A 12,466-nucleotide genomic window follows, 5' to 3' on the forward strand; every position below is an offset into this window, starting at 1 on the left:
TGAAGAGGACATTGAGGGGTAGAGTGGGCTATGGGGGGGTTAATCTGTTGAGTTAAAAAGAGGAGCTTTTAACGAGACAACTATATCTATATATATATAGATATAGATACATATATGAATGTATTTTTTCTTCCACTCAACAGGGATGCGAAGGATGAAGACCTCTACGGAGTTTGTGTAGAGTTCACCGTTGTCTCTGAGGTGGCTGACCGCCTCGTACAGGATTTGTCAGGTAAGGGGTCAGGGGTCAGGCCACGCCACAAGAAAATCGAGTGGCATGTGTGTGAAAGAGATTATACACACAACTGTGGCGCCTGAACGGAGGCCTGTGAGGACCGCGGGCCCCACCCATCCATGTGACCCCGTGTGAGTGTGTGTTTGTGGTACATACACTGGGGTTCTCAACAAGGTTCTCGCAGAGGTCAAAGTTCAAACACACACACACCTCCCCGTCCATTTTTGCCCCCCGTTAATTTGCCTCAGGAGGTCTCTTGAGTGCTAGGAGGTGGAGGTGGTCTTAGTTTTGGAGGGGGGGTCCTTCTTGTGTGCAGGCGAGTCGCTGGAGGTCTTGGGTGTTTTCCGTGGCGGGCTTTGCACCGCCACGTCGTGGAGGGAGGGCTCCCGGTACATGGCCACTGTGGAAAGGGCGGGAAAGTTTGTGAATTAAGGGCAGTTGATTACACGTAAATGGCATTAACCATAAACGAGGACACAGTTACTCAACTGGCTGATTGCGGTTTGAGCACAGTAGTGTCAATGCAATGATGATTGCGTTATTTCCAGAGGAAACTTTGCCCAGCTAATTGACAACTCGTCTCCGGTGCCTTTCCTCTGAACAAACAACAATAAACATTGTGAGTAAATGTTGTGTCATATTAACTCATGTTGCTTGAATCATATGTCCAAGCTTCTGTATGTGAATTCAAAGTGAGGTTTTAACACAAAATATCCATCTTGTATATCTTGTATCTTGGCAACACTGAGCAAAGCAACCTGAGGGTTGATCCTTTGAGTACGGACTTGAGGAGCTTCCTGTTCCTGTACCTTCGATGAGCTTGGGCAGGAAGTGGGCGGCGCCCTTGGTCTTCTTCACGCGGTTGCCCTTCATGACCAGCCCGTCACGGTTGATGCCGATGTACCAGGCGCGGCCCGACTGCGTCTGGCGGTACAGGATTGACGAGTAGGTCACGTAGTAGTTCTCAAACACACACTCCTTGAACTTACACTCGGGCGTGAAGAGTTTCTGGAGGAGGACACACACACGCACGCACGCACGCACACACGCGCACACACACACACACACACACACACGCACACACACACACACACACACACACACACACACACACACACACACACAAGTGTTAGTACACTATAAGAATAGATAACCGTATATTTACCTCAAAGGTAACAGAGAATACAACATGTTGACGCTAAGCCATTGATGAGTCCTTTTGTGTTTCGTCCGATGGTAATATGTGCAGTCGTTTTGATACGCTGTTCAATGGTGTTAGTGAATCCACGATGTCTGAATGCATAATACAAGGTGAAAATGGCTTTCTGTCATTCAATCCTAAACACATCATCAAATCACACGCACACACACACACACACACCAATATACACACAAAATGCATGTTATTAGCAGTCATGCCGAGCATCCAGTATATGTCGAGAAAAAAGGAGAATGAACAACGTCGTATGGTGTGTCCGCGCACGAGTATGTACGTGTGTGTTATTTATTTGTAATACTCTTTATACATTAAATCTTGAATCTCGCCGGCTCAGCTCGGAATAGAAGAAAACACTCACACAATTCATGGTGACAGGGTTACGGTAGAACCTCAGCTACAACAAAAACAACAACAACAACAACAACAAACACTCACACTCACACACACACACACACACACACACACACACACACACACACACACACACACACACTGTGGTCAACCCGGTCAGGGGCGTAGGAATGAGTTTAACATTGGGGGGGACACATATCGGAAACCTGACAGATCCGTTAATGGTTTGAACAGAAATATGTCATAAATGAACTACACTGAAAAAATTCACAAATATATTTTATTCTAATAAAAAGATACATTTGAAAATGTAAAGGAAAACACATTTTGAATGGCAGTAATGAACTGATAAATATCAAATCAATTCTTTAATTGCACGCTCAATCATCCAGTTTTTTAGAATAAGAAGCGGTGACAAGACGCTGTGTTGCGCTTTCAAAATAAAATAAAATATTTTTCTCCCCCCGGTATACTTTTTAGGTGGGACAAATGCGCCTGTCTCCAATATTGGAGGGGACACGTCCCCTCCGTCCCCTTCGGTTCCTACGCCCTTGAACCCGGTCCCAACTCCTCGGGCCAGGCGGCCCAGGGGAGAGGTGGTGGAGGGCGTATACCGCCGATATCCACCAGTCGGAGCCAGAGAGCGTCCATTGCGTCACCCTAATCGGCGTAATGGAGAACACCTGCGGCGGAGGACGAGGAAGACCAGGTACCCTTTAAAAGGCCGTGACATGTTCTCTTAGGGCAGAGACCTGGGAGCACTGGTGGACCAGGGAACCTCCAGAACTCGATACGGACGGGTCGACAAGTGGATCTAGCCGACTATTCCCCAACGTTCCCGAGGGATCCCGCACACACGGACGACGTTCGCCGACGAGGAGCGCACCGCCGGAACGGAGCTGCAGACGGGAGCGACCTCCCTCTCCAGGGCCGGAGAGACAAGAACATTGACTCTTCCTCGGCTCACGGAGCCATAGTATTATTTTTCGTTTTCCCTGCGTTGGGCACAGACCCACGCGTTTTCCGTTGTGCAATGAATAAATGCCTTATTGGGCTTTGAACGGACCTTGGCGTATGGTAATTCCTGAGTGATAGGGACATTCCTGGGTCCGGGTCGCCACAACGCACACACACACACACACACACACACACACACACACAGGCACACACACACACACACACACACACACACACACACACACACACACACACACACACACAGACACACACACACACAGAGGCACAGATTTTCGGGGACAAACTCATTCACAGAATCACTCACATCACTGTTTTCTACCCCACACACTCATATGTGGGGTAGAAAACAGTGCTTTAAAGGGAGGCAATAACTCAGCCAGTCTGGGGTTTCTTGTAACAACAAATATCCGAGTACTTCAGCCCTTTCTGTCCTCAACACAGTCCGGTCAAAATATGTAGGACACACACACATGTATAAGTTTAAGCACACGCATGTATACATACACACAAGCATCCTCTCTCAATGTCTCTAGTAATTGCTCTAACATATTCCTGTTCTATCTAATATCCTCTCTCACTCTTTCACTCTCTCCCTCCCCCATTCTTTCTCTCTCTCTCCCTCCATCCTACTGTCGTTTGGTAACCTTGTCGTGGAACAAACCAATTTGCAGGATTGATTTGGAGCCTTGATGTGACTGTTGAAAACCCCTGATTAAGGACTTTACTCTCTCTATCTCTCTTTAACTCTACCTTCAGCATTACCTTCCCCTAATGGCCTTCTCACCTGCTTACCTTCTCTTCCTCTATCTTGTTTGTATATCTCTTCATTCCTACCCAGTTTTTCTAAGTCTTTCCCTCCCCCTATCTCTTTACTTTCAGTTCTCTCCATTACTATCTCCTCTGGCCCTGTCACCTGCTCCCATTCCTCCTCTCTGCCCTTTCATCTAGTTTCATCCCTCGCTATTTCCTTGTTTATTTCTCTTTTCTCTATCCATCTGGGTTATCTTTCTATCTGGATACATCCTGGGAGAGATGTATACCTCGTCCTGCAGCAGTCTCCCTCTCTCTTCCCTCCCCTGATCCCATTGATCTATCTAGCTATCCGTTCCTATCTCTTCCATCTTCCTATTTACTCGGTAGTCCTGTCTCAATCCAGTTTGATCTCTCTAGCTCCCTCCGCTCTCTCAGTTTCTGTACTCTCACTCCGACTCACTGCTCTGAAAAACAATACATTTCTTTGCATATCCCAGTACTTTATATTCCCTAAGACTGCAGCCAAAGTCTGTTTGTTTACATGTTTTTATTAAATTTGTGTTATTATTCGCTGGTGTAGAACTCGTTGCGGCGAAGACAAACTCTGCTCTCGTTCTGCCCCTCTATTACTGTGTGAATGAGGCCGCTCTTCCCTTGTTGATTGGTTTAAAGCGTCAGCCTCCCATTGCCATGGATTCAATACTGGGATCCATGACTCGATATTATCTTACCATCGAACACTTGATACAGTCAGAGTTTCAGTCCACTGCGTTACCAAGTGTTGTGTTATGAATGAGATGGTTTAACTGTGAACTAGCACTACTCTTTGTGAGTGTGTGTGAGTCTGTGTTTTCTTTTTGTGAGTGTTTGTGTGTGTGTGTTTGTGTATTTTCTACAGCAGAGTAATTTGCAATTATTATCAATGCGGCAGCGTTTTCCTTCGTTTTTTTTCCTGTTAGAACAACCATTCATGCAGTTTCAATTTAATGACCCTTGTGACGGAAAATACAAACTCTCTTTGGTTTTAAAATATGCACAGATGGCACAAATTAAACTACATTTCAATGAGATTAAGTTATTTTACCTTGAAATAATATACAGAAAAACTGTAAGAAAAGGACTGTAATTGCAAGACCAGACCCCAGAGCAACACAATTATATTTTTATTAGATCAACCACTGCATGTTTCTCAGTTGTTTTACTGTTTTATATAATGCCATAAGGCACCAGGGTTATCTTTCCATTAAATGATGCTTCCCTCCTTCGTTTTCTGCATCATTAGTTTGACCAAAACATGGCAGCTATAGATCAATGAGGGTGATAAAGTGCTCCTGATGTAATGGGGCACATCCGCACAGCAAAGCCTAATTCACAGTATTTACTGCACTTATTTGACAATTTTCAAAGTAATTGCTGTACATATTATCACAACCAATCTTATAATACTTTTATTCATTCTAAGTTTGTATGAAAATACTTTTGTATATTTGTAATATTTTGGGATCTTTTCGCCGTTTTAGTATACCAGTCTAGCATTAAAGAAGAGAGACCGTGGCCTGCTTTCTGCGGTAACCCAGTTAGCTCGGCAGGCAGCACCCAACCTAGCTAATTATTCCAGCTTTATCAGCCCGGTCAGTGATGATGCTTCCATTCATTAACCAGCCATTCATTTCTCTGGCCTCATGCTCATTACTCCCCCCATCCCCCTCACCCCTGGACAGCAAGGCCATGTGGAGAACCTGAGGTCTGGTATCATCTCTGGAGGTTTGTAATGAGATGGCTATCCTATGTCCCCCAGTAGAGAACAGTGTTTGTGTGTGTGTGTGTGTGTGTGTGTGTGTTTGTGTGTGTGTCCGTGCAAGAGATGAAGATGACTAAATTGATATTCTTTGCGTACAGAATAGTGTATTTCTGTAAAATAGATACCTAAGACATCATACAATGTGTTTTTGTGTGTGCGTGTGCGTGTGCGTGCGTGTGTGTATGTGTAGTACTTGTAGGTATTTGGTACTTGTCTTTTATGTGTCATCGTAAACTATCATCACTACATTCTCTATAAACACGCTCCTCTGCTTGAATATACACTCAACTATATAGAACGACGTCCAATTTATCCATCTTGATACAAATATTTAAGTACTGCAGTGAATCAATGAAGGTTAAAACGTGAAGCGAAGCCATGTGTGGATTGGGACAAATTGGCCGATAGTAAATCCATCCTTTCATTCATTCACTCATGCATGAATGTTATTAACGAAGCAGGAGTCATTCTACCTCCAAACCCTTCGTCTTTGCGTGGAACCCGCGACACCAAAACTTCAGCTCGGCTAGTGGAATATTTGACACAGTTACAAAAGCATTTCTGGGACACCGCCAAACGTTCCAAGAGTGAAGAGAACACAAATATATTGAAATTTTCACACTCTCTCTCTATGCATCCGTTAGAACAGCTTCTTAAAGTTGATGAAGCCTTTAGATGGATTTTATTTGCTTGACCTTTTCTTTCTCATTGTCGCAACAATAAGGTTTTAAGACATAAGGTGAGGATTTTTAGGCGATACCTTCAGCTCTTAGTGGTTTTTAATGAGACACTCTTTTTCTTCAGGAGCTCATCAAGAGGGACTTCTCATGTCCTTTACGTCCTTGCACTCTGTGTGGGCTAGATTTGTTGCCGCGGTTACTTTACACACCTACGCAGCTGATAAAGACAAATGTTTCCCTGGAACTTGGCAAGAACTGGAAAGAAGCACTTTTCTATTAGCCCCCCGCCCTGACGCGCTAACAAGACTTGAGAGTCGCACCGGCAATGAACAATGTCATGCCTGAGTTTAATCGTCATTCATTCTACAAGTCCTTTTTAATAACTTTTATGTTACTGAAGCGTAGATCCATGCACCGGCCAGCAGGGCATGCTAACATCACCCTGGCTCCTCGCAGTTAATGGGTAAGCTGAGCCTGCCACCGGTGTTCTCAGATGAACTCATCCTATTCTCGCCTCTCGCACAGAGTTCCCAACTCCCACCCCCAGAGGGGCTGCTGTTCAAGGAGCCTAAAGCCCGCTCTGATCTGTGATTGGGACCGGAGTCCACACACATAGATCTGAGTGGATCTTATTTCTTTTTTTCTTTCTTTCACATCTGTCTCACTTTTTTAGTTTTAGCAGATTAAAAAGCATGCTCCACTTTACATAGGGTATGATGGGTTGAAGAGAGGTGGGGAATGAAAAATGGTTGCGGGGAGGGCGAGAAAGAGAAGGAGCAGTATAAAGAGAAAGAGTATATAACAAAGGGGAGGGGAAAGATAGAAAGAGCGATAAAAGGAGAGAGAAGGAGGATTATAAAGAGGAGGAGAGATATATACAGAAAGAAAATATACTACAAAGGGGACAAAGAAGAGTGAGAGCGAGAGGAGATAGGATATTACAAAAAGGAGTGATCAAAATAGAATATATATACAATGTGAGGGAGGGACAGAAGAGAGAAAGAGTATTACAGAGAAGAGACTGAGGATTAATTCACAACAAGACAGGAAAAACCTGCAACAGAGTTGACTAACGAAGAGGCAGCCGAGACACAGAAAGTAAAGACCGGCAACAACAGCTGAAGCAGTAATTAAGATGTAAATAAACCCAAGTGACTTCATATTCCACCAAGCATGTGTCCCATTGTGTCACATGTTCTCAAGCCCTCAAACCATGCAGCAGCAACAAGACACACACACACTCCCTTAGTTTGTGTGCTTGTGTGTGTGGATGTTTCTGTTTATGTTTGTGTATGTGTATGTGTGTGCTTTGTGCTTTTGTGTGTGTGCCCAAGTGTGAGTGTGTGTGTCTTTGTGTGCTTTATGCTTATATGTATGAGGGCAAGTGTGTGCGTGCATGTGCCTGTATGTGTGTGCGTGTTAGTGTGTGGTTTTTTTGTGTGTGTGATTGTGTGTGTGTATGTGTGTGTGTGTGTGTGTGTGTGTGTGTGTGTGTGTGTGTGTGTGTGTGTGTGTGTGTGTGTGTGTGTGTGAAAAGCCACTCATGCATGTCTGCTGTTATGACAGAGAGACATGACGGATCCATCCGATATCAGTGGGAGGCCAGCAGGAGCAAACCGAGACACACACACACACACACACACACACACACACACACACACACACACAACATCAGGAGTGACGGATGGATCAGGCTCTCATTCATCACTCACTCCCTTATTTGGAGGACCAGCAAGGGGGAGAGAAAACGAGAGTGAGAGAGAGACCTCAACATAAAGCTAGAGAAAGAGAGAGATAATGAGAGAGAGTGAGGACAAAAATAATGAAAATAAATGTGGGTACGAGGGAAACAAGGGCGAACGAGAATTGGTGATGTGATTGAAAGGGGAGAAAGTAAAGACCAATATACTTATTTTAACCAAATACACACGCCATTCACCGACACCTTTAAAGTACATGGGTGATAGAGCCAAATTAAATGTTAGCCAAAATATGTAACCTTTTGGTAACAGATGATGTAGTTCAGCCTCGCTCCACCCTAGTCTCTCAAATGCCTTTTAATGCAAACAAATTAAACCACACTCAAACTGTACCTGGAAAAAGTTAAAGACTGATAATTTTCTGAAATGTAAAAAAAACAGTATTGTGTTTAATGAGGGCTTGCGGTTTGTAACGACTTCATAAGCAGTGACCAATTTAAACACCAATTCACCATTATAAATACCAGCTCACTCTGACATCAATATGACACCAGTGAACATGGCATCCCCATTTTAAGCCAACCACAGAATGAAAATCAATTGTGTTACCCCAGAATCTGTGCGATCAGTTAGCTGGGGCATGGAGTAGAAACAAACATTAAAAAATGCACCTCAGCCACGATTCAGCGAGGCAGAGAACTGCTGCGATGCGAAACCCAGCGAAATTCAATATGCAGTAGGGCAGGAAAAAAAATTAAACCTAACAGAAACAACAAAAGCAGAATATATGATATGAGTTGACTCTGATTGGATGAGGAAGTCAGTCCAACCGTGAGTGACTTCAAACGGCTAAGGGGTAACCAAGGGTTAATCCCACGCCTTAAACATCGCAGCACTTATCGACCCCTCTGTTCACCAGACAGATGTTGACAGCGCACTGTGTCTGTGTATGATATTATAACATATAATCACAGTGACATAACGTTTAATCAGCTGACAGCCATTCCTGTCAAAGCATTCTGTCTGATATTAGTCTGCTATCATTAGAAAAAAAACTGAGTTGGTTTTATAATGGGCTTTCACTTGCAAGGGTAGAGATGCTGGAAGAGGCCATGAACAGAGTGATATATGTGAAAATGACAGTTGGTGGGAGAAACAGTATTTTCTCATTTGTATTGATTTTACACCAAACAACATTGCCGACCCACCAAGTGTTCGAATACATTAGCCCATCCTAGTGTCTCTATGTGTCAAATTAACAAAATGCTGTCATAAAAAAGTTTTGTGTCATTTGATTGATTTCAAGAATCACTTTTTTCATTGCAACGTCTGAGTGCCAAACCGAGCCTTTGACCCTTCTGGGTATCCCGTTTTTATGGGTCGACAAGATATTTTATAGGTCAAAGCCACTAAATAAAGCATCCTGCGGTGTATGTCGTGTATACATAGACACTGCATAAGGAGATAGCATTTCTGGCTCATCAGCGGCATAAGCATTCCTGAAAAACCCGATCAACCTGCATAGCCCTTGCGTAACTGTAGTGTCTATTCATGTTGGGAATTAGCACTTAGCGAGATATTAATGACCAAAATAGGTTGAGTGCTGCCGGGATTGGGAATTGGGTTCTTAACGACTGCAACGACCCTGAACAAGTCAAGCCCTGCTGTTGTTCAAAAGGAAACCTCTTTGATAATAGTTTACAAAATATAACCAGGGGATTGTAATAATAATAATAATAATAATAATAATAATAATAATAATCATAATAATAATAATAATAATTCATTCATTTTCTATAGCGCTTTTCAGTGACCCAAAGACGCTTGAATATCCTAATTCTAATGGTGAAAATGAAATTGGAATGTGATCAATCCCGCCTCCGGCCAAGTCTGCACATTCATCAAAGATAACATCTTAACCTGTCAATTGAGTTCTTAATCAAGAATAGTTTCTGTACGCACAAACACACACGCTTAAATACACACACACACAAACACACACACACACACACACACACACACACATACACAGACACACACACCACAGGGCAATTAGAACAGCTGGAGAGGGTACAGGCGGGGTTACACTGGGGGAAAAGAAGGAGGGAGGGAAAGAGAGAGAGCGAGAGAGAGAGCGAGAGAGAGAGAGAGATAGAGAGAGAGAGATGGATGGATGGAGAAAGCGAAAAGGGGGGATTTAGATGGAAAGATTCGAGGAGAGAAGAAAGGTGGCAGGATTGGAAAGAAGGGGAGAATTAGTGATGGAGAGAGCGGGAGGGGGGGAGGGAGGGATGTCCTTTGCCCATGTGTTTGGGGATTTTCCAACTGAAAGCAGCCCTCATTCTCTCTCAGCAAGCCTCTCTTCATCCAGACCCTCTCCATCGATCCCCACTGCGTGTGTGCGCGCACACACACACACCAACACACACACACAGACACACACGTGCGCAAACTTTTGCTTTTCGCTCAAGGCCACGCATGTCTACTTCCAAGTTTCTTGCCACGTCAGGATGGAAGGGCTGTGTGTGAGAGAGAGAGAGAGAGAGAGAGAGAGAGAGAGAGAGAGAGAGAGAGAGATGCTTTGTGAAAAATGGATGAGAAGAGAGGAGTGCTGACTCTGATAAAAACAGACATGCTGTTTTTTCTTCCTCTTCGTCTTCGGCGGAGGTCAGATATAAAGTCTGGTGGGCTGGAAGTGTTTGGCGTGTGTGCGTGCGTGTGTGTGTTTGTATTTGGGTGTGGAGAAAGTCCTCAAAGGTGAGCGTGGTGTGTCGCTCAGCCGAATCCAGCAGGAGTTCTTCTTGATGCCCAAGGTGCTTTGATCTAGGCTTACTGCTCACCCACACACACACACGCACCCACAGACACACACTCACACGCATGCACACACACAACCACACACATACACAGCTACACAGGCACAGACACGTTAGCACAGACAGGCACACGCACAGGCACACACACACTGGCGCACGCACACAAACACAGGCACATGTAAAAACCCACACTCACAACCGCACACAAACAACTACCCATGACTCTCTCTTTATATATAAATACACGTTCTCCTCTCCCTGCAGCCTGCGGTGCTATGGGGTGTTTAGCAGCTTGTTTTGATGGATGCTCTCACTGTGTGCCGGACCACCAACCATCCATCCCAATTAAACACCGCTGTACACACGCCCATGGGCAGGCTGCTGCTGCAGTGTTTAAGCAGGCTGCAGACCGACTGACTGACCGACCACACACACACGCACACATGCACACACACACACACACACAAACACACACACACACACACAAACACACGCACTCACGCACGCACGCGTCTCACACACACACACACACACATACACACACACACATGCCAACACACACACACACATGCTCACATTAGCATATGCAGACACAGTATTATCAGATTCACTACTAGACGGTAAGACATTTGCTCTCCCTTTTTCTTTCAGGGCGTTTAGATGTAGATGCTGCCCGGTCTGTTGTTGCGTGTCGCATGGCTCACTTCACAGTGACCGTCTACGACAAGCCCAAAACTAGTTTTGTCTTTACACATACACAATCCAAAAAGCCGTCCACAGTCAGGACGTCTATAGTATGGTTTCAGGCATTGTGTCGGCTCTCTCCCTCACGACATGACTCGTTTCTAGCATCACTGGCTTTCTCTCATTTAAAAAAAGGGCAACAGAAATCCTTGTTTTTTTTCCCTTCTAACAAGTGTGTTGAAAGCCAATTTCCTGTGACATTTCCGATGTGGAAATCAACTGTTAAAAGTTATATATGAGCTGTTTAAGTGAGCAGTCCCATCGAATGCTGAAGACCAAATGCTTAAATGTCATCGTATTGTGTTAACACCATCTGTCGCTAGGGGAGGCTTTACGCAGTATTTTAACGGCCATGGGTCATGTACCAAAACGATGTGTCTCTCAAAGAGAAACACACAACCAGTTACCTCAATGCATAAATATACCAACAAATAAAATAAATTTGACACGACTAATTATTAATCGTGATTAATAATTAACTTTATCATGTGAACGTCCTGTAGTCTTTAACCTAGTCCAGTTCCTCTTATTTTATCCTCCCTCTCTCACAGGTAGACATAACTCTCTCTCCCTACCCCTCTCCCGATCTCTCTCTCTCTCTCTCTCTCTCTCTCTCTCTCTCTCTCTCTCTCTCTCTCTCTCTCTCTCTCTCTCTCTCTCTCTCTCTCTCTATCCCTCTACCCCCCCCCCCCCCCCCCCCCCCCCCCCCCCCCCTCTCTCTCTCCCTCTATCTCTCGGCCCCGGTTACCGGCTCCTGGCCCAATTATGTTTCCCAGCCTCTGTCAGATTGTTTGGCCCTGGCTGCCCACCGGTGTGTGAGCCACACGGACAAACGCCTATGGGTTCTGTGTGTGTGAGAGTGTGCGTACCCAAAGGTATATTGTACATGTCAGTTATCAGTGTGCGTATGTGTGTGTGTTAGTTTGTGTCCACGCTTGAACTCACTATTTAATCTTTCCACAACTCCAAACCCAGGCGATACCATCTCCCCCCACCCACTCCATCCCCTGCCCCTCCTCTCCACACCCTCATCCATCACTCCATCCTCCACTCTCTCGCTTTCTCCTCTCCCACCTCTTACCCTCCGCCCAGTCTCCTTCTAACACTCTCTCCCTCCCTTCCTCCCCTATCCTCCTTGCCCACTCCTCTCCTTCATCCCTCTCTTCCTCCAGCCACTCTCTTCATACAT

At 44.8% G+C, this 12,466-nt stretch overlaps 1 protein-coding gene across 1 annotated transcript in view; it reads right to left on the minus strand.

Annotated features, from left to right (window-relative positions):
* Positions 1-498: 498 nt before the first annotated feature.
* fgf11a (fibroblast growth factor 11a) overlaps positions 499-12,466 on the minus strand; it is a gene marked incomplete at both ends in the record, with an annotated part of 80,310 nt that continues 68,342 nt past the window's right edge. The window contains 2 exons of the mRNA XM_079758483.1: positions 499-635; positions 1,045-1,243. Of these exons, the coding sequence (XP_079614609.1) occupies positions 499-635; positions 1,045-1,243 (336 nt within the window). The remainder of the gene's footprint in view (positions 636-1,044; positions 1,244-12,466) is intronic.

Source organism: Pollachius pollachius (assembly GCF_949987615.1).
Source record: "Pollachius pollachius genome assembly, chromosome: 20".
In the NCBI taxonomy this organism is placed as follows: domain Eukaryota; kingdom Metazoa; phylum Chordata; class Actinopteri; order Gadiformes; family Gadidae; genus Pollachius; species Pollachius pollachius.